A 21,730-nucleotide genomic window follows, 5' to 3' on the forward strand; every position below is an offset into this window, starting at 1 on the left:
GTTACTGTTACTGCAGAAGGACTAGTTCTCACTACAGGTAACAAATGAATCATTAATCAATCATTAATCAGCCAATCTAAATGCAGCATCAACTACACTGTTAACACTGACATCATTGTATGTGCATTTCACTAAATGTAGTCAATTTGATTCAAAGTTTCCTTGCGTAATAATATGTAGAGTTCTTCTGTCATAATCCTATGAAATGTTGTTGCAGATTTGCTGACTGTAAACTCACTGATAAGTCCTGTGAGATTTTGTCTTCAGTTCTACAATCACCAAACTCACTGCTACAGCTGGACTTGAATCACAATGATCTGGGGAATTCTGGAGTTGAGCTTCTCTCTAAAGGACTGTCCAGTTTTAACTGCAAAATACACACATTAAGGTGGGTATCCATTTTATTATCATCTTAGGGAGAAGAACCATGACAATATAACATCAACTGCTCAGCACTGAACATGATTTAGCGTGTTGCCCATATAATTGCATTTGTGTGTAGTCCAACTTTTGAGCCGATTTGTAAAAGTAAGTAAGTAAGTAAAATTTATTTATAAAGCACATTTACACACAGCATAAGCTGACCAAAGTGCTGTACAGTGAAAGAGTAAAAAGGACACAAAATAATACAAAGTAATACAAAGAACATTTGCTAAAACATAGATAGTGAAATAAGTAACATTCAAGACAGGACAGGGCACACAACACAGAACATATAGAGAAGAAACAGAAGTACAGGATTAGGGAACAGGAACGGCCAGGGAGTACAGGTGGGCTTTTAGCCTGGATTTGAAGGCAGAGATGGAGGGGGCGGATCTAATATCCAGGGGGAGCTGGTTCCACAGACGTGGGGCAGCAGCAGCAAAGGCTCTGTCACCCCGCTGTTTGAGCCGCGAGCGCGGCACATGTAGGAGCCCTTTGTTGGTGGATCGAAGGGACCTTTGGGTAGAGTGGAGCTGGACAAGGTTGGTGATGTATGCTGGAGCCCATTTAGTGCCTTAAAAACAAATAATACAACTTTAAACTGAACCCTAAAAAGAACTGGGAGCCAGTGTAGGGAGGCTAGAAAGGGCATGATGTGCTCACGTCTCCTGGTGCCAGTTAGGAGGCGTGCAGCTGAATTTTCGACCAACTGCAGGCGTCTGAGTGAGGATAGGGGGAGACCAAGGTAAAGGGAGTTGCAATAATCCAGCCGTGTTGTAATAAAGGCGTGGATAACTTTCTCAAGGTCGTTGTGAGATAGAAAGGATTTGAGGCGGGATATCATTCTGAGCTGAACAGTGCTGATCTGTTTGTCAAGGCAGAGTTCAGAATCAAGGATGACCCCCAGGTTCCTAGCATGAGATTTGACAGATGGGGTGAGATGACCTAGATTTTTGCTCTACAGTGTTTCTTGCCTTGGGAGGACCAAAAATGATGATTTCAGTCTTATCACTATTCAGCTAGAGGAAGTTGTTGGCCATCCAACTTTTGATGTCTTCAAGACAGACCAAGAGTGATTGTATGGAGTCCCTAGATTTTAGAGGGAAGTACAGCTGAGAGTCATCCGCATAAAAGTGAAAATAGATGTTATGCTTTCTTATGATGTCACCCAACGGGAGCATGTACAGCCTGAAGAGCATAGGACCCAAGATGGACCCCTGGGGGACCCCATACGAGACAGGAGCAGATGAGGAGGAGAACTGACCAATGGACACAGAAAATGTCCTATGTGTGAGATAGGAACGGAACCAAAGTAGTGCAGATTCCCTAATGCTGATCAAGGCGGGTGAGGAGGATGTTGTGATCAACTGTGTCAAAAGCGGCACTAAGATCCAATAATATCAGAATAGCATTGTCGCCAGAATCTAGCATGAGAAGCAGGTCATTGGTTACCGCAGGGCTGTTTCAGTGCTATGCAGGGGTCTGAATCCTGACTGAAAAGGTTCTAGTATGTTGTGGGTGGCCAGGAAGGGAGTCAGCTGAGACAGCACAGTTTTTTTCCGAACTTTAGAAATAAAGGGAAGCTTAGAGATAATTGTTTAGGCATTTGGCATCAAGGTTGTGTTTTTTAAGCAAGGGACAACCGCATGCTTGAAACATGCAGGGACAGTGCCAGAGGCAAGGCAAGAGTTTAAAATGATCTGAATGGAGGAGCCAACTGTATCAAAGACATCCTTCATAATAGAGGAGGGTATAGCATCATGAGGTGATGTAGTTGGTTTCATGTGGTATACTAAGTCCCTCAGCTCAGAGAAGGAGAAACTGGTTGAAAATAGCTGCTACACCTGAGCAATCAGGTGGAGTAACAGGAGAGGAGTGGGTAAATAATGACCTAATCTTCTCAATTTTGTTAGTGAAAAACTTTAGACATTTTCACAGGTGTCAGTAGATACATCAGCAACTGGAGAATTAGGGGGGTTGATAACAGAGTTTAAAGTACCAAATAAAATGTTGGGTCTGTTTGAGTGTTTACTGGTTAGGTCAGAGAGATGCTTTGCTCTGGCTTTCTTTTGCAGCGCCGGGCCGTTCTGACCCACTTATACCTAGAAGCGCCGCGCCCCGGTCATTTGACCGCTTTGACGACCTACTAGAAGCGCCGTGCTGGTGTGAACTACTTAAAGCGCGGTGAGGCGGTCAAATGACCGCTGAGTCCTTAGACTGGGACGCTGTCACTTACACATAATGATAGCTAGATGGCGCTTCGTGCACGAATCAAATCGTTTGGTCATAGATTCAGTTTGCATTAAGCCATGTCTCATTCGTGTCAAACCGTGTTGATAGTCTGTGGTTGTTTCATTATAACATACAGCACGTTTGAGGTAGGCTATCTGTTCATTTATTTGTGTTGTTTGAGGTAACAACTCTGGAAGAGTTCTTGAACAAACCTTAAGCAAACTTGACTTCCAACTTTTTCGTAGTATTTTTCGTTTTTTAATAAATATGAATATTAGTTTTTAATATTTTGGAGATTGTTATAAAGATGATTAAATCAATGTCACACACGGTAGTTTGAGTGCAGTTAATCTACGAATAGGCTATAACATTCAGTTATCGGCTGAAAATAATCAAGTCGTTGCACCTAGTCATAAATGTAGGCTACCGTCAGAAGGTTCCAAAAAAGTGCTGAAACGTTGACCATTGTGATTCAAAATTGACTTGCCTATTGCTGTGACAGATAACAGTTTTGTTTTGGAGTCGTGGGAGAGAAGTAGCGAGCTTCTGCAATGTTTTCCGAGGGAAGAGTGCTTTGGAAGGCTAATAATAAGGTTAATAATTCCTCCCAATAATATCAAGCTTTACACATGCAGTTTAATAAAAACAACTATCTAATCGTAAATTGTTTTTGAACGACAGTTGTAACTGGCAGCTTTAGACCTTTAGACACTCATTTTAGGGGAGTCTAACAACAAAGTCTACCTCCCTGCCCCCACTGAAGTTTCGCTTGCCGTGAATGTTTTGGCCAAAACTTAGAATTTCAGCTGAAAAATTTTTTTACACATGTAGGCTGTGTAAAAATCTTGTAGGGATCTTGTAGGGTCTAGCTACCTCAGAGGGGGGGAGATAGAGAGAGCAGCTATGCTAAGCAGGTATAGGCGCGAGAATTAAAAATGATGAGTGAAAGATATTATCCATTTGGGAATGTGTAGGCTATGTTTCGATGTCTGCTGAAAAAAAAGCTATAGGCCTATTGTTTCTACAATGTACGCTACTTCTATGTGAATTCTAGATTCGGGATTGAGACACACATTTTCAAGCCCTGAAGAGGCGGAGCTGTAGCCCACTGGTTAGAGCTTCAGCCCCTACGCCCAAGAGTTGCTGGTTCGTTCCCCGACCTGTGTATGGCAGAAGTCTTTTTGAGCAAGGCATCAATAAAGTATATTCTATTCTATTATTTTCTATTCACACAACTACACGCACACTGGCTTATTCGAACATTCTGAAACGCGCATATGCGATGAAACATGATTGCGCATTCTTCCACGAGTTGCATGTAAACAACAAACCAGCCTATGGCCTATGTAGGGGGCAGAGAGAGGAGGTGGGGTGGGGAGGCAGTTGTCTATGCCGCAGTGATGTCTGTAGCCTAAGATCATGTCCACACGTAGCAAAACGATCCCCCCCCCCCTCCGTGAACTGGTTAGACGTGTATGGGGGAGGGGGAATGATCGGTTTTCAATAGGCTATGCCAAAACAGCCAAAACCTAAATGCTGCTGCAGCCGCCAAAGTTTTCATGGCTGATAATGGCTTTAGTTGCCACTTCATGTCTACAGAACATGCAACTGAGTCCTGTGTAGCCTATCGTAGCAACTAGCACAATACTGATGTGGTGTATCCAGTGGAAATCGTTTATAGGCTATCGTTTATTTTTCGCGTGTGTCTCTATGATATAATTATTTTTAGATGCAAAAAGTCTAACTGGCTTAGCCAAAGTTTGTCAGATGGCGGCTCAATTTGGATTAGAAAATTATTTTTTGTTAATGGTAAACAGTATTGTGATTCATCCGTTTATTTCAGATAGTTTGTTATTAAAAACCATTAACAAAAAATAATTGTTCGTCGACGTTGAAAAACAGTATTGAATTCAGTCAATATGAGCTTCTATATTTCGCTCCTGCCGGGTTGTGAACCCAGGTCTTCGGCATAGCAGTCAGGGGTGTTAACGCTGCGCCACTCGACATTTTACACACGACGGGAAAGGTGTTTGACTTAAGGTAACTCAATCAGTCCAGCAAATATGTAAGAAACTGCTTATACATTAGTCTGAGCTTTAAAAGATAGCCTACAAATAGAAGATAAGATATACAACTATGAATGTACGTAGGCATACACGCCCTACGTACATAAATAGTAGCCTGACTCTCGCCAGACCCTTGTAGTTCCGCCATGCTCCACCAGAGGCGTTTCGCTGAGCTCCACACAAGGGTCTGGACGCGAGGGCAATCCAAACCCCAGCCAGTGATCAAAATATGAGCAACCAATCAGGAGCGCCGAAGCGAGTGTTTGATTCAAATAACAATGGCGGCACGCAGCGAGGAGTCTTGTGCTGACATTGATCCTGCTATTTCAACCATTTTGTCGAATCTATCGAGTATTCATTCTTTAAAAGATTAACAGAGAATAGTTTTGAAGACATTTATTGGTGGCAAGGATGTTTTTACTCTTCTTCCGACCGAGTTTGGCAAGAGCTTGAAGAAGCCTAGCACGTCATTCAAGATAACAGGCAAGTGGTTTAACAAATCACATGCGAGGATGTTTTACAAGGACCCGCCTTCATAAATACATCTCCTATCGTGAAGTCCCAGATCCTTGTGTGAAGCAGACAGCGAACTACAGGATCTGGCGAAAGTCAGGTTACATAAATACAGATGGTACGGGTTGAGAATGCTCCTTTCTTTCCCGCACATCGGGACTCCCGAAGCATCGGGAAAACTGCAACCGCAAGGGGGCAACATAGACCGCCCTAATAATATGAAGGTTCGGCTCATGGAAAAACCCGAGGACACCGCGCTGGTGACAAGCGGAGAAAAGAGACATGACGCTCGGCATGTTAGATTGCAGTTGCAGAGTTTTCGAATGTTTACAGCCTACCTCACAGCTCTCTCACTCGACGTAGCCTATAACTCAGTCAGTCCAGCAGAGATGCCAGAGCAACGTTTTGGTCAATGGAGAGGGAGAGAAATGCTCCGCATATCCGTCTCATTTAATCATTAAAATGAAAGTGATGACTGGCGAAATTAATCAAACGACGTTTCAATAAACCATTGTTGAAATGAATGAAAATGGTTTTAGAAACATATAGGCCTATCAGAAGGAAATAGCCTTCAATTCAACCTGAAATACTCGAAAGGCAACCTTAGATTAATTCATGAATTCATTACGGTTACAAGACCGCATTTCCGTGAATAGGCTATTATTGTCAACGTCAAGGCGAAGACGAAAGAGATGGACAAGATGGACATTTTGGCAACATTTACATGCTAGGAATACTTAGAAATGTGTAGGCTATTTTAAAACGGAGGCATGTTCATTTTAACCGGCGACGCTGGGTAGCCTACATGTAGGCCTACCAAGCACTTGTTATCACAGATTTTGTCCCCACCACTTTTGACGACTGAAAATAAAATGTATTTAACAGAAATCTCTTTAATACATGCCTATGCTTGTCACTTTACTTATAACCGTAGGCTACATGCATGGAGAAGATCGCGCATTTTGTAACATTGTAACAATGGATGGTCAGATATGAGATAGGGCAGTGAGGGTAATTCATTGTAACCATCGACTAGCAGGCCTAGCTCCGCAAAATAAGTTTCTAGCAACGTATGTATCGTATGCATGTTCATGTTGATTCAGAGATAGGCATAGACTACCATAGGCTGCTGGGCGTCAAGCTATATGACAGCATTTTATCATGTGGTGAATTAATAACTAACGTCAGTTTAACATGTCAGAACTTTTGATCGGCGTTTCAAGTACATTTGCCGAATAAAGCCTGTGAAAGTTCACATTCAGCTATGGCGCAAGTGGTTGAAGCATAGGTGTCGTACGCCAGCGACCGGGGTTCGAAACCCAGTCGAGGAACCTCTCCAGAAACCATCAAAACAAAATGCAGCGATTTATTAAAAAAAAGGAAAGACTTTCTGTTTTGAGATTCTTTTTATGTTTGCGATGTCTGCTGAAAAGAAAAGTTAATATGTTAATTCGTGGTTCAGCGCGCACTCACACACATTTTTACATTGACATAGCTGTCGGGCTCAAGTGTCGTCCTCAGTGCCGCATATATAGGTAGGCTATAATGTAGTGAACTGGTTAGACGAGTGTGGGGGAGGGGGAATGATCGCACAAGACAATTGCTCTTCATGAAATGAATCTCAGAGGCGGCTGTCGATTTTTAAATGTAGCCTACTACACCACTTGCGAAATCGGACTTGGCACATAGCCTAATTATTAGGCTACTGGATAGCAAATCCATAGACTTTGTTATATCCTTGGCGGAGATAATAATTAGGCCTATCAAATTAAAAGCACACTATGACAGGTATACTTGTGTGATCACGCAACACAAGAGAGCATTTAGCGATGGGACAGTTGTGAATGAGTGCTTAACACCCTGGAGTCTAAATACCCCCGGGGGATTTGAAAAACTGTTCCAAACACACATCTCAATCTCTGCTTTTATCATATTATAGAAACACCATTAGAAGCCTTTAATCAATTCGTTTTCAAATATATAGCCTATGTTTTAAGAGAATATGGCAATGATAATGGCACTTTCTAAAAACAATAAATTCTTAGGATTTGTCCTCTCACCTGCAGCAGGCCCATTCAAAAGCCCATCCACCTAATTTGCATTTGAAAGAGCCAATCACTAAAGTGACACATTTAGTCTAGCCTACTTTATGATTTTTTTTGACCCCTCTAATAAATTGCCTATAGTCCTACTACGATAATGGAGGAAGGGCTGCCTAACTGTTCCCCCTAAGAGTTTTTTCATAAGATAAAATGTTTACTCTACTTAAGTTTAGGATTTGGTAGACAAGACAACCTCGGAAAAGTTCTTCAGATAAACAATGTTTTATTGAATTAAAGGAAAGAAAATGTATCGCCAGGGTTTCGGGGCTTGCAAAGGCATTCGTTGATCTTATCGATGCAGTCCTTGCGGCCACTTCTCCCCATCGTAGGAAACTTTCTGCTTAGTGTTGACAACACAAAGGTCTTGACGTTGTGTGGCAGTGCTTGCTTGCCCTTCGATCCATCCCAGTTGGTGGTTTTGCACCAGGCTCTGTAGTGCTCCTTTGTGGTGATGGCTCTGAAGAGCAGGCATCCGTAGGGCCTATCTACCAACGTTGCCGCGACTCTGTTGGTGAATCCGAGCATGTTGTTCTGGGCCAACAGCAAGCGAAGTCACGTCTTCGTGCTGAGAAGGAACTTGAATGCTGTTGTCGAATGTGGCAGAGAATACAGAAGAAGACTTTAACTATTACTTATATATTTCTTATAACGAAACGCGAAGAAAAAATACGAGGACTGACCATCTCGCCTCTCCGCGTTTCCCCCAATAGGCCTACCATGGCGACAAAGAGAAATAAATATGATTTGACATTTTAATGTTTGTAGCGCGCCAGTTTACCCAGTGTGTGTGCATTGAGTAGTTCCTTAAAATACGGAACAAAGAGCGTCCCGTAGGCTATCTGTTCAATACAGAAGAAGACTTTAACTATTACTTATATATTTCTTATAACGAAACGCGAAGAAAAAATACGAGGACTGACCATCTCGTCTCTCCGCGTTTCCCCCAATATCATGGCGACAAAGAGAAATAAATATGATTTGACATTTTAATGTTTGTAGCGCGCCAGTTTACCCAGTGTGTGTGCATTGAGTAGTTCCTTAAAATGGCCTACGGAACAAAGAGCGTCCCGTAGGCTATCTGTTTAATACGGAGGAAGACTTTAACTATTACTTATATATTTCTTATAACGCTGGCTGTAACCATTTTCATTCATTTCAACAATGGTTCATTGAAGTGTCGTTTGAATAATTTCGCCAGTCATCACCTTCATTTTAATGATTCAATGAGATTAAGGAGTCGACTATTGACGGATATGCGGTCTTCATCATTAAATGCAGTTGAAACTTTCTGCCACCTGGTGGTTGTTTGGGTACATTGCCTTAGCCTCGAAAAAATCGGCTTGACGCACTGCGGGATCTCTTCGGGAGTCCCGCGGGAGAAGGTGCATTCTCAACCCGTACCCACTGTAGGCTACGACGAAAATATTTTTTACATATGTAGGCCTGCCTAATAGAACAACGTTGCAACGTTTTCAAAACAAACTCGCATTTTACCACTGTAAATCGCCTCCATAGACTATGCCATGTAAATGAAAAATAGTTATTAAAATAAATCATATATATAATAGATATTGCACTATATATAAACTATATGTTTTATGGTAAAATATTATTCTCATGCCCGACTGACAGGAAACCCTTGCGACATCTGCTGTGAGAAAAGAGAATAGCAGCCTGGACAAACATGGCCGAACGCGAGACAACATAGTGTTGTCACATAAGTGAGCGCAAAATAGCTCTAAACTAGCTTGTACCGGTGTGCTTTTGGTCATGTAAAAATTATGGGTGACAAAACACGCGTATTTAGGAAAAGTCGTGAACGTAGGGTCCTGGAATTTAATCGAGTGAAAAAATATATATTTTTTTTTTTTGTAATCACTGCGGTCAAATGACCGCAGCCCGGCAGTTCTAGGTATTTCTAGGTCAAACCTACACGGCGCTTCTAGTAATTGGCGCTTCTAGTGTTAAATCATAAGACAAAATGAGGTCAAGTGTATGTCCCAGTTTATGAGTAGCTTTATTTATGTGTTGCGTAAAGCCAATTGCGTCTATTACACCACGAAATTCGCTAACCAAAGGTTTGTCTGGACAACAGACGTGGATATTAAAATCGCCAAGTATGAGAAGACGATCATATAATGACACAAGATTGGAGAGAAAGTCAGAGAATTCGGTAATAAAGTCTTTGTCAGGCTTAGGGGGCCTATAGATCAGTGTGCAGACCAGTGGGGACTTAACAGATTCCACAATTACGCATTGCTGTTCGAAGGTGGAGAAACTCCCTGCAGAAAGTGTCCGTAATTTAAAGTTATTTCTAAAAGCAAGAGCCACACCGCCTCCCCAGCAAGCAAATAACGTTCTGCTAACTTTCAGTAACGTTAGCTTTTGGTTCCCCTATGGTTCATTTTTCAGCAACCTACTAATAACGTTTAGAGAACGTTATCTCCAGGTTGTCAAAACAAATAACGTTCCCCTAACGTTTTTACAACTAAAGAAAAAAACGTTACATTCTGGTTGAATCCCAGCAAGCAAATAACGTTAGCCGTTGGTTCTCCTGTGGTTAGTTTATCAGTAACCTTCTAATACCCTGGAGAGAACGTTAGCTCCAGGTTATCAAAGTTCCCCGAACGTTATACAACTAAAGAAAAAAACGTTATATTCTGGTTGCATTTCTCTTTTCACACAACGTGGCTACTTAGTTGTTTTTTGGTATCTTATTTGTATAACCATATCGGTATTCTCTGGTTATGTGCGTGGGGTTGATTATTGTTGATGAAAATCGCCCCAGAGTTTCTATGAGTTTCCAATTGAACACGGCCAGCAGCCACACTGCAACTTAGTCGGAATAATTTGTTGCAAAATCAACATATAGCCCTATTCTATTCTTCCCCCCTCTGTTGGATTGATATTCGGCCGACGAGCCAGCCCGTCAGCTAAAGGGGCCAGCGCGAGAAGAAGCTAAACTTCCATCTCGGGTCCGTGAAAAAAACAGCCAGTTCTGGGGTGTTGGTGTTTTAGCAGACTCAACCTCGCTAACTTTAAGACATTTGGATAACACAGAGATAAAGTTACTCACGTAGGCTACTGGCTGTATGGTATCGATCACATTCTTCACATCGTTCTCCATGCACTTGTTCCATTAAGTCCAACAGGCTTTTAAAAAACACTGTACAGGGTAAACCGGGTGGAAGAGCTAGCTAGCCATAGTCCCAGGCAGGCACACAACGATTTCATGCTAACTAATCTGACGAATAGTGTTGGATTAATCCATTATCGATTAGAGTGGCACCTGAAATGCATTCATGTTTTAAAAGCTTTATTTGTTATGAAAATATGATGATGAGGACTCCAATAAATTCTTTCTCAAACGTTGAGACTGCATCTTAAACAGCACAATTGTTCCCGGGGGAGAATTGTTTTATAATAACACGTAGTCCAAGTTATAGCCTATGTTACTGTGCTGTTCACTAAGCCTATCCCACAATTCCCAGTCCCAATTTAAAACAAAATAAACCAAAATCCATCGTAATTCTGAACCGAGAATTTTAATGGCATACGATGCAATAAAAACAGCCAGTTTTGAATGTTGAAACAGTGTGTTAGGCTAGCGCCTGCTCTGCTTATGTTTTGATCTGACTAATCGTTCATTATAGGAAAAGACACCGTAGACAAGAAAGTATTAGACCTAACTGCATTTAAATACTTAGCTGTCACATATTCATCTTAACAGGCCGTATTCGTCGCAGTTCAGCAAGCAGCTAATGGTAAGTGAAGAAACATACATGCTATATATAGTCATTGCCTTGGTCATCAGACACGTTTGCTCTCCCAGGTACAGATAGGCTGTCGTCGCAGACGGCAAGTGTGCAGCGAGCCATGCCTGGATGTCACGATAATTTTACATATTTTTTCCCCCCTTTACACTTTGTTGCTGGGAGGTTAGGGGAACGTTAATGCAACCAAATATTGTAAAGTTCCCTAAAGGGTAGGAGAACGTTCTGCTAACCAAAATAAACAACCAGAAAAAAACGTTGTATTTTCGTCAAGAAAACTTTCCTGGGGAACCTTGTGGCAACTTTCGCAACTTTCAGGCAACGTTTTCCTAACCAGGAAAAAAATGTTCTAAAAACCGTTCTCCTAACCAGAAATTGTTAGCTGGGTCCTCTTCCGACGCACCTCGGCGTGCTAATGAACGAACAGTTTGTTGGGCAAAGTTCACCGAAAACAGAAGACTGGCCAGCTCCAGCACCGATCCATGTTTCGGTTAAAAACAGGAAATCCAAGTTGTGACGAGTGAAAATGTAATTTAAAATGAAAGTCTTGTTAGACACAGACCTGCTGTTGATCAAGGCCACTTTTTCACTGGAGTGAACCGCATCCTGGGGGCATCGGGAGTATTCCAAAGGGCGAATGTTCAGGGAATTCACCCCGCCGGTACGGACACGCAGTCTCGGTCGAGCAGGGCTGACAGGCGTTTGGGGCCGATGGTGGATGATGGATACATGGCAGGAGTACCTCCGATCCCACGAGCGTCGAGCCAGGTAAAGATCTCTCCGACCTAGATGGGCTGCGGAGAGCTGACAGGGCCCGGGTTGAGCGGGTGGAAGATTCACGCCTCGCCTGATCTTCACCCGGATGCCTCCGCGTTTGCCTCGGCGCCTCCGACGTTTCCTCCGGGGGATGCAACAAGGGGGCCGCATGGAAATGACGTGGGAAAGATCACTTGATTTATCAGGGCACCTTGTCCACCATTTATCAATTTCTGCTATATTTGATCTTTCTCATGTTGTTATGCAGACTTGCTGAATGCAAACTCTCAGAGGAGTCCTGTGGAATTGTGGCTTCTGTTCTGCAGTCACCAAACTCCCTGATAGAGCTGGACCTGAGTCACAATGATCTGGGAGATTCTGGAGTCCAGCTTCTCTCTAAGGGACTGTCTAGTCCCCACTGCAAACTGCAGACCTTAAGGTTGGTGTTAGTCAGACATGTCTTAGTTAACGTGGTTGACAGTGTGCCATTAAGTGACACTTATGTTACTAAATTGCTTGTATACAATTCTGTCCTATTATAACATTGCAAACCTTTCAGGTGTGTGTGTGTGTGTGTGTGTGTGTGTGTGTGTGTGTGTGTTTGTGTGGGTACTAATGAACCCAACCAACGTTGTGGTTCGACTGCACAGTTACAATAGCACAACATAGATGGGAAGGATGGCCGTGTGTGTGTGTGAAATATATTTCCTCCATATGAATGGTTGCCATGCAACAACAAGACGCAGCCACTCTAACTTTTGTGCTAGTTTTGTGGTAGGGCATTACTATAGAACGAAATGCGGTCCAGGTGTGAGTTTATCATGATATTTACAACGGCATCGAACGCGATTCAGCCAATCACAATCAAGGACCAGAACTATCCGTTTTAGAATATTAAATTGCTTATATGTATAGAATTCTGTCCTCTCATAACATTTATAACCTTTCAGGTTTGTGTGTGTGTGTGTGTGTGTGTGTGTGTGTGTGTTTGTGTGTATGTCGGATAAATTATATATGTAAGCTATAGTAAATGGTTGATACAATGGGTAACATATAAAATGTATCCCACATATATGTGATTTGGTATGGGAATGACCTGTGAAAGATCACTTGATGGTGTTGATTGATCAGGGCACCTTGTATCCCATTTATCCATCTCTGTAATATTTTATCCTTTCTCATGTTGTTATGCAGACTTGCTGAATGCAAACTCTCAGAGAAGTCCTGTGGAATTGTGTCTGCTGTTCTACAGTCACCAAACTCCCTGATAGAGCTGGACCTGAGTCACAATGACCTGGGAGATTCTGGAGTCCATCTTCTCTCTAAGGGACTGTCTAGTCCCCACTGCAACCTGCAGACCTTAAGGTTGGTGTTAGTCAGACATGTCTTTGTAAAGGATTATGGTCATGACTAGCCTAGCACTTTATTGTTTGGTTGGTGTTTTATATGTGTCTCAAGGACTGTACACTGCACACTTGCAAAACCCCAGTCCATATGCAGGAGGAGTGTGTGTGTGTGTGTGTGTGTGTGTGTGTGTGTGTGTGTGTGTGTGTGTGTGTGTGTGTGTGTGTTGTGTAGTGGGATGATGAGCTCAGCCAATAGTGTAGTTCAGCTGCAGTGGCCTCTATCATAACAGCATCAGTAGCATAGACAAGGTAAGGAAAGGATGACCGTAAGCTATCAGTTCCCCTGCTGCAGTGGTTGTCAAACTGGGGTACGTGATTTCAGGGGGTACGTGAAAAAATATCAAAATCATATGCCTTTCCAAACATTTTTTATATCCCACGGAGGTAACTTAACTTCTGCATTTGCACTGCACATTAAAAACATATTTTCTCCGCATTATCTAAATATTGGAGAGTGGAGACAGAGATGGTAAAGTAGAGCTTTACAGCAGCCTGTTGCAGCGCTGATTACAGCGCGTCATAATAAATGTTGCTATTTGTCGCACGTAAACTACGACTAGCCTATTTGACAAAGAAAATTGCAATCGATGGATAAATGGCTGAAACGCAACGGGTTCACGCAGCAACAACAGAAATGTCAAAGGAGCTGCTGTCACCTGCTGTCAGGATAAGCTTTTCAGGTCAAGACACTATCATAGCAAACTAAAACTATCAGAGTTCGGTCAGAAGACAGTGACAGATGTCTGGGTTAGTTTGCGGGCAGAGTAGCCTATCCGGTCCAGGCAAACCGAGCTATTAAGACGTTGATGCCATTTGCTAAAACGTATTTATTATGCGAGACTGGATTCTCAGCGTTGGTCTGCCTTAAGAGTACAGACTGTTTGTTGAAAATTATCGAAGACTGAAACTGTCAGCAATTCGGCCTAACATCGCTGCAATATGCAAGAACATCCAGGCACATCCCTCACATTGATTGGTGACGTGGGTGGAGAGGTGGGCCTATTCTGTGTGGTTTACTCCAATTTAGTTTAACTATTGTTAATGTGCTTCCTTTTTAATTATTACTTTACAGCAGAGAAGTTAAGAAAATATACAATGTTAATATATGAAAAGCAATACTTGTTATCAGTATGTGAAAAGTTAGCAATAGCTTTAATGACATCTTGGACATGTGTTGTAGGCCTAGGCCTAATGTGTGTGAGATCTGTCTGTGACAAAATTGATACGAATGAATATTAATAATAATTTAAAAACGTGTTGTTAACAATTGGTGGTGTGGGGGTACTCGGGAAGATCTATAATGTTTCAGGGGGTACATGCCTGTTAAAAGTTTGGGAACCACTGCCCTGCTGTAATAAAGGACATGGGGTGATAGTGAAATAGCGCCCCCTGTGTCTAATGGTAGCATTGTTAGTTGTGTGGTAGCATGTAATGTGACAGTGAGTCATTATTGATGGAGCTGATGGTAGAGTAGGGATGATAACTGTATCCATCCAGTATATTAATCATCCATTGCCATCCATCCTGTATAATATGTGTGTGTATTCATAAACCCATAAGTAAATGTCTATTATGATTATTTTTGGTTTTCAGCCTATATTTACATGTTAAGAGATTTATGATGCTAGATGTCTGGTTATGCATAAATGCTACATGCTATGTACATGTGCCTTGATTGTTTAGCAGTATTAGCTACATTCTGTTCTCATCATAGCACTAGTAATTACATGTATATGTATACTATGCTAAGAAGTGGTTATTTCTGTTTTCACACACACACACACCTACACAACAGATTCTGGAATAATACAATTCCTTGAACTCAATATCTGTACATTCTTGCCAATGCCCCACAGTGGTCACCATTCCCAACCAGTCAGAAACTAGTCCAGTGATAAACCCCATTACACCTGCACCTCAAGCCAAAATGCACCTCATGAATGAACAAAGACTAATCTGCTTTAAATCTGATTCTATGAGCTCTCCTTGTTGTTCTCTCTTATAGTGGGCATGTCTAACCCACAACAATCTCTTTCTTGACTGCATGTAACTATAATAATGCCATAAAGACACTCTGAAGTGAATAGGCTACAGTCTGCTGAAAGTGTGTTAACATGTATGACGTAAATAGAATGTGAACTATTTCAGATAATTGTATTGGACTGTGTTGACATACTGATTTTTTTTTGTTTTGTTTTTTGCACCGGGATTTCATGACATATATTTTGTGCACAGCCTTTTAATGATAAAATATTACAGACTGAATCCTGAGGGTTTACTGTGACATAGTTTTAGAATGACACACTCTCTCTCTAAATTCAATTCAAAGTTGTGTTATTAGCATGAGTAAAAGTACAGTATTGCCAAAGCACAAGCAAAACAGCATAAACATTTTACAGTAACAATTAGAATAACTGTCTCTCTCTCTCTGTAAGGATCCCCGTATTGATGAGTGGCGTACACTTTCGCTGGTGTAATTTTCTTTGTTTTATTTTCTTTCCTTTTACAGCGAACAAGACTGTAACTATACTGTAATGTCACCTTAATACTTTCAAGACCTTAAACACCGTAAACACCATAAGCACTGTAAGAGCTAATGGCCTAATACGGGTCCTTAAAGGAACACTTCACCGTTTTTTCATATTAGACTATGTTATTCCCTTAATTAAGACGAGTTGATACATACCTCTCACGTTTCAATGCGTGCACTCACTGACTCTGGCGTGCAGCGTAACTTTGATAGCACTTAGCTAGCCCAGTTCATTCATTAGGATCCAAACAAAGATGAAGTTAGAAGCGACCAAACACCTCCATGTTTTCCCTATTAAAATACAGTTACACAAGTAGTCACACAACCAAGTATGGTGAGACAAAATAAAACGTGGTGCATTTATAAGCAGGTAAAAGGAATAACTATATTGTATGGCGGAATAACATTGGGAGCCACATTTAGCCACACAATATAGTTCTCCCTCTTACCTGCTTAGAAATGCACCACGTTTTATTTTGTCTCACCATACTTGGTCGTGTGACTACTCGTGTAACTGTATTTTAATAGGGAAAACATGGAGGTGTTTGGTCGCTTCTAACTTCATCTCTGTTTGGATCCTAATGAATGCATTGGGCTAGCTAAGTGCTATCAAAGTTGCGCCGCTCGCCAAAGCCAGTGAGTGCACGCATTGAAACGTGAGAGGTATGTATCAACTCGTCTTAGTTAAGGGAATAACGTAGTTTAATATGAAAAAACGGTTAAGTGTTCCTTTAAACTAATAAAAACTTTTCTTTCTGGAGAAGCTATCTCTGCTCTCATGATACCAAAAACGAATCTTAAGAAATGCAGTCAGTCACTTAAATCATCGTTTCACAATAAAAGTCCCCCCCCCCCCTCTTTCTTAGTGCAAACAAGGGTCTATTCACTTATAAACCAAACCAAATTATTCAAAGAAATATTAATCAAAATTTCTTAATAAGATAAAGCAATGTTGTGGGGTCACTTACACACACACTCTCTCTCTTTCTCTCTCTCTCTCTCTCTCAGGCTCAGTAACTGTGGTATCTCAGTTGAAGGTTATGTTTGTCTGACTCTGGCTCTGATGTTGAACCCCTCCTGTGTGAAAGAGCTGGATGTGAGCAACAATCATCCTGGAGAATCAGCACAGAAACTGTTATCTGCTACACTGGGAGATCTTCACTGCAAAGTTGAAGCACTTCAGTATGTACTCAAGTGAACCAGAAGCATCAAGTTGTAGTCTGTGTTGATTATTTGACTGATTCTTACATTCACAAGTGTCTAGAGGATACATGAAATTATGTGAGATATCGTATCTTTTTTCGTGTTGTTATGCAGACTTGCTGGATGCAAACTCTCAGAGGAGTCCTGTGGAATTGTGGCTGCTGTTCTACAGTCACCAAACTCCCTGATAGAGCTGGACCTGAGTCACAATGACCTGATAGATTCTAAAGTTCGGCGTCTCTCAAAGGGACTGTCTAGTCCCCACTGCAAACTGCAGACCTTAAGGTTGGTGTTAGTCAGACATGTCTTACAGTAGTTAATGTGGTTGATAGTATGCCATAAAGTGACACTTATGTTACTAAATTGCTTGTATACAATTCTGTCCTCTCATAACATTGCAAACCTTCCAGGTGTGTGTGTGTGTGTGTGTGAGAGAGAGAGAGAGAGAGAGAGAGAGAGAGAGAGAGAGAGAGAAAGAGAGAGAGAGAGAGAGAGAGAGAATGTTCCGTTCAGTTCAGATCATTATTTGCCATTCTGCCCATGTACCTGTGCATTGGAAGTCTTATGCTGGTATCAGTCACGTGTGTGTGATTTGGCATGGATATTACCTGCGAAAGATCCCTTGATGGTGCTGATTTATCTCACTTATCCATCTCTGTAATATTTGATCTTTCTCATGTTGTTATGCAGACTTGCTGAATGCAAACTCTCAGAGAAGTCCTGTGGAATTGTGGCTACTGCTCTACAGTCACCAAACTCCCTGATAGAGCTGGACCTGAGTCACAATGATCTGGGAGATTCTGGAGTCCATCTTCTATCTAAGGGACTGTCTAGTCCCCACTGCGAACTGCAGACCTTAAGGTTGGTGTTAGTCAGATATGTCTTTGTAAAACATCTGGGTTAGAAATAACCCAAAAATTATAGCCGCAAGTGGCGATGCGGGCCCTCGCACCTGCGGTCCGGACCCGTGACATGGGTCCGGAATCTAACTAAGCCACACCCCAGGCCAGAGCTCTGTCCCTGACTAGCGGTATCAATAACACACATGCCCACCAAATTAGGTAAATTTTTGTGAAAGTATGTGTGAGCCACAACTGACAACACGCTATATGGCGCTATAGAGTCCCTAAGCCACACCCTAGGCCAGAGCTAGGTCTCTGACTAGCGGCAGCAATAGCACACAAGCCCACCAAATTTGGTTCATTTTTTTTAATGTATATGTCAACCACAAGAGACAATGCCCTAGGTGGCGCTATAGAGTCCCTAAGACACCCTTGGCCAGAGCTCTGTCTCTGAATAGCTATAGAGATTGAGAACGTGACGTAAAACGCAACGCATTTTGGGAATAGGTGGCCCAAAATTAAGTTGTTTTACTGACGTTCGGGAACAACGAAGTGCAGTTGTCGAAGTGCCGTTTACCTGCTGTGTTATAAAATTCAATAGAGTAACATGAAGCTTATCTTTTATAGTTTTCCAGCGTGGAAAAATAATAGTATACGTCATGTTTCAGAGGTGACAAAAAGGCGAGGAATGGCTTGGATAGCAGCACTAAGGAAGCGCGAGATTATAACTGTTTTTCACACAATTTTTTCACGCTTAGTCTTCATTATTATCATGCCAGATCATAGACTCAGACCCACTAGTTTACATGGGCTGGCATCAGGCGAGCCAAACCTACCCATAATTCTTTGTGTTTTGATGACTTTGGTCACATGTCTTAGCGATCTCTATAGCAATAACACACATGCCCACCAAATTTGGTTCATTTTTGTGAATGTACGTGTCAACCACAACAGACAATGCGCTAGGTGGCGTTATAGAGTCCCTAAGCCACACCCTAGGCCAGAGCTCTGTCTCTGACTAGCGGTAACAGTAACATACAAGCCCACCAAATTTGTTTCATTTTCGTGAATGTATGTGTCAACCACAACAGACAATGCGCTAGGTGGCGCTATGGAGTCCCCAAGCCACACCCGAGGCCAGAGCTCTGTCTTTGACTGGCGGTAGCAATAACACACAAGCCCACCACATGTGTCAACTACTACAGACAACATGCTAGGTGGCGCTATAGAGTCCCTAAGCCATACCCCAGGCCAGAGCTCTGTCTCTGACTAGCAGCAACAATAACACACAAGTCCACCAAATTTGGTTCTTTTTCGTGAATGCATGTGTCAACCACAACAGACAACGCGCTAGGTGGCGCTATAGAGTCCCTAAGCCACACTCTCGACCAGAGCTCTGTCTCTGACTAGCAAGAGCAATAACACACAAGCCCACCAAATTTGGTTCATTTTCATTAATGTGTGAACCACAACAGACAATGTGCTAGGTGGCGCTATAGAGTCCCTAAGCCACACCCTAGGCCAGAGCTCTGTCTCTGAGTAGAGGTAGCAACACACAAGTCCACCAATTTCAGGTCGCAGACGCAGGTGCTTGGACCCGCCACTGCCGCTTGCGGCCTCTTTCTGTCCTAAAAGACACCTCAATTCAAACCTTCGCCATTTCAATATACTTCAAAAATTCAAAAATCTGTTCGCAATTCCTCTCGGGCAACCCCTCAAGATCATTTTAGTGCTGATATGACATAATTTCGATACACCCTCTAGGAGAAGTGTTTCAAAATACATGATGTGCAAAAATCATAATCATAATCATAACTCAAATTCTTTTATGCTAAATCACAGAAAACACACATAAAAGTCCCGGCCTTTTCTATTATTATTATTATTATTATTATTATTATTAAAAAGATAATCTAATGTCCTATTGGTCTATAGCCAACAACCATGAACAAAATGGATTAGAGATTGGCTTAGCGTAGAAAACAAATGAATCAGGCTTTGTGTCACATGATTCTTTGGGAGTGATTTACCCAGAATCCTCAGGTCAATATGGTAGGCCTTTCACAGCGACACACCGCCACCGTGAAAATTCTTGTTCCGTCTTTTCTAGACGGAACGTCCCTCCGCTTCGCGTCGGGCCTTATCACAGTCTAGAACGTGCATTAACTTTGAATAACCGCACGGCGTGTCATCCATTATCCCTTACTTAATATCATTAATACTAAATTACCTAACAGCTAAGTTAATGTTACATAATTATGACCTTCAACAATCGCAAAATAATTCTTAAGAATGTTAGTAACATCACAATATAATTATGTTGGATCCTATAGGCCTAGCTGCTATGTTAAAGGGGACATATCATGCAAAACTCACTTTTTGCGGGCCTTTGTGTTCATATTTAGGCCTCTGCTGTTCTTCTAAACACTCCAAGTGCGAAAAAAACCCATCCATCCGTTTTCTGTAGATCAGTAGAAAGACTTTGGTGTCAAGAAAGTATGCTGCTGTGAGCCATTTGGATGGCTCCCTTATTCTGATGTCATACTAAGGGAATTTGCATAGACCAACCCTAGCACCAGGGTCTAACTGTGGTTGAATGCTGGCTCTGTTTTAGTCATTTTCAGCTGTGAAACGAGCAGCGTAATCAATACATGCAGCCGGAGGCGTGGCCAGCCCAGAAACGGCTCAATTTGGGAGAGACCAATTCTAACCTCGTTTAAAAAGAGGTATGATATGTCCCCTTTAATTATGTTGAAATTAATGTGATACAAATACAGAATTTACTTACTTGATACAGGGAAGGAGAAGGAGAAAATGTTGACGAGTCTGTCCCTCAGTGTCAGAGTCATCCAAAAGATGGCGGAATCAAATGTGGAGATTGAGACGTTAGAGCCTCGATTTCATGTATTATGTTTTTTTTAGTTTTTTTTTTTTTAAATGTATGTGTCTTAAGACCTGTACACACTTGCAAAACCCCAGTCCAATATGCAGGAGCAAAGTGTGTCTGTGTGTGTGTGTCTGTGTGTGTGTGTGTGTCTGTGTCTGTGTCTGTGTCTGTCTGTGTATGTCTAACCCAAAACAATGTCTTTCTTGGCTGCATGTAACTAAACAACTTCATCAAGACGAGTCAATAGGCTACAGTCTACTGAAAGTGTGTTAACATGTGTGACGTGAGCACAACATAGAATGTGAAATATTTTAGATAATTGCAGGGAACTCAGTGTTGACATGTTTTTTTGCACAGAGATTTCATGACATATCTGGTGTGTACGAGCTTTTAATTGTAAAAGATTAGACTGAATCCTGAGGGTTTACAGTGGCCTAGTTTTAGAATCACACCCTCTCTCTCTCAATTCAATTCAAGGTTGTTTTATTAGCATGAGTAAAAGTACAGTATTGCCAAAGCACAAGCAAAAAACAGCATAACAATTTTTACAGTTACAATTAGAACTCTCTCTCTCTCTCTCTCTCTCTCTCTCTCTCCTTCTCAGGCTCAGTAACTGTGGTATTTCAGATGAAGGTAATGTTTGTCTGGCTCTGGCTCTGATGTTAAACCCCTCCTGTGTGAAAGAGCTGGATGTGAACAACAATCATCCTGGAGAATCAGCACAGAAACTGTTATCTGCTACACTGGAGGATCCTCACCGCAAAGTTGAAGCACTTCAGTATGTACTCTAGAGAATCAGATAGTGGATTGATTGATTGATTGATTCTCACATACACTCAAGTGAGGATACACAATTGCATTCAGTAGCTTAACTGTATAATCTCTATACAGAACAGAACATTTGATTGACAGACTTAAACAAAAAGCTCTACTTTTGAATAAATAAAATGCATTTCTGACTGTATAGTTAGAACACATACATTAACAAGTAGACTAC

The 21,730-nt window shown here is 41.8% G+C and overlaps 1 protein-coding gene across 1 annotated transcript in view; it reads left to right on the forward strand.

Annotated features, from left to right (window-relative positions):
* The first annotated feature begins 200 nt into the window (after positions 1 to 200).
* LOC134077279 (ribonuclease inhibitor-like) overlaps positions 201 to 21,730 on the forward strand; it is a 24,813-nt gene continuing 3,283 nt past the window's right edge. Inside the window, exons 1-7 of the mRNA XM_062532829.1 lie at positions 201 to 388; positions 12,134 to 12,304; positions 13,060 to 13,230; positions 16,810 to 16,983; positions 17,119 to 17,289; positions 17,695 to 17,865; positions 21,338 to 21,511. Coding sequence (XP_062388813.1) covers positions 201 to 388; positions 12,134 to 12,304; positions 13,060 to 13,230; positions 16,810 to 16,983; positions 17,119 to 17,289; positions 17,695 to 17,865; positions 21,338 to 21,511 — 1,220 coding nt within the window. The remainder of the gene's footprint in view (positions 389 to 12,133; positions 12,305 to 13,059; positions 13,231 to 16,809; positions 16,984 to 17,118; positions 17,290 to 17,694; positions 17,866 to 21,337; positions 21,512 to 21,730) is intronic.

The sequence above is a fragment of the Sardina pilchardus genome, chromosome 1, assembly GCF_963854185.1.
Source record: "Sardina pilchardus chromosome 1, fSarPil1.1, whole genome shotgun sequence".
Classification (NCBI taxonomy): Eukaryota; Metazoa; Chordata; class Actinopteri; order Clupeiformes; family Clupeidae; genus Sardina; species Sardina pilchardus.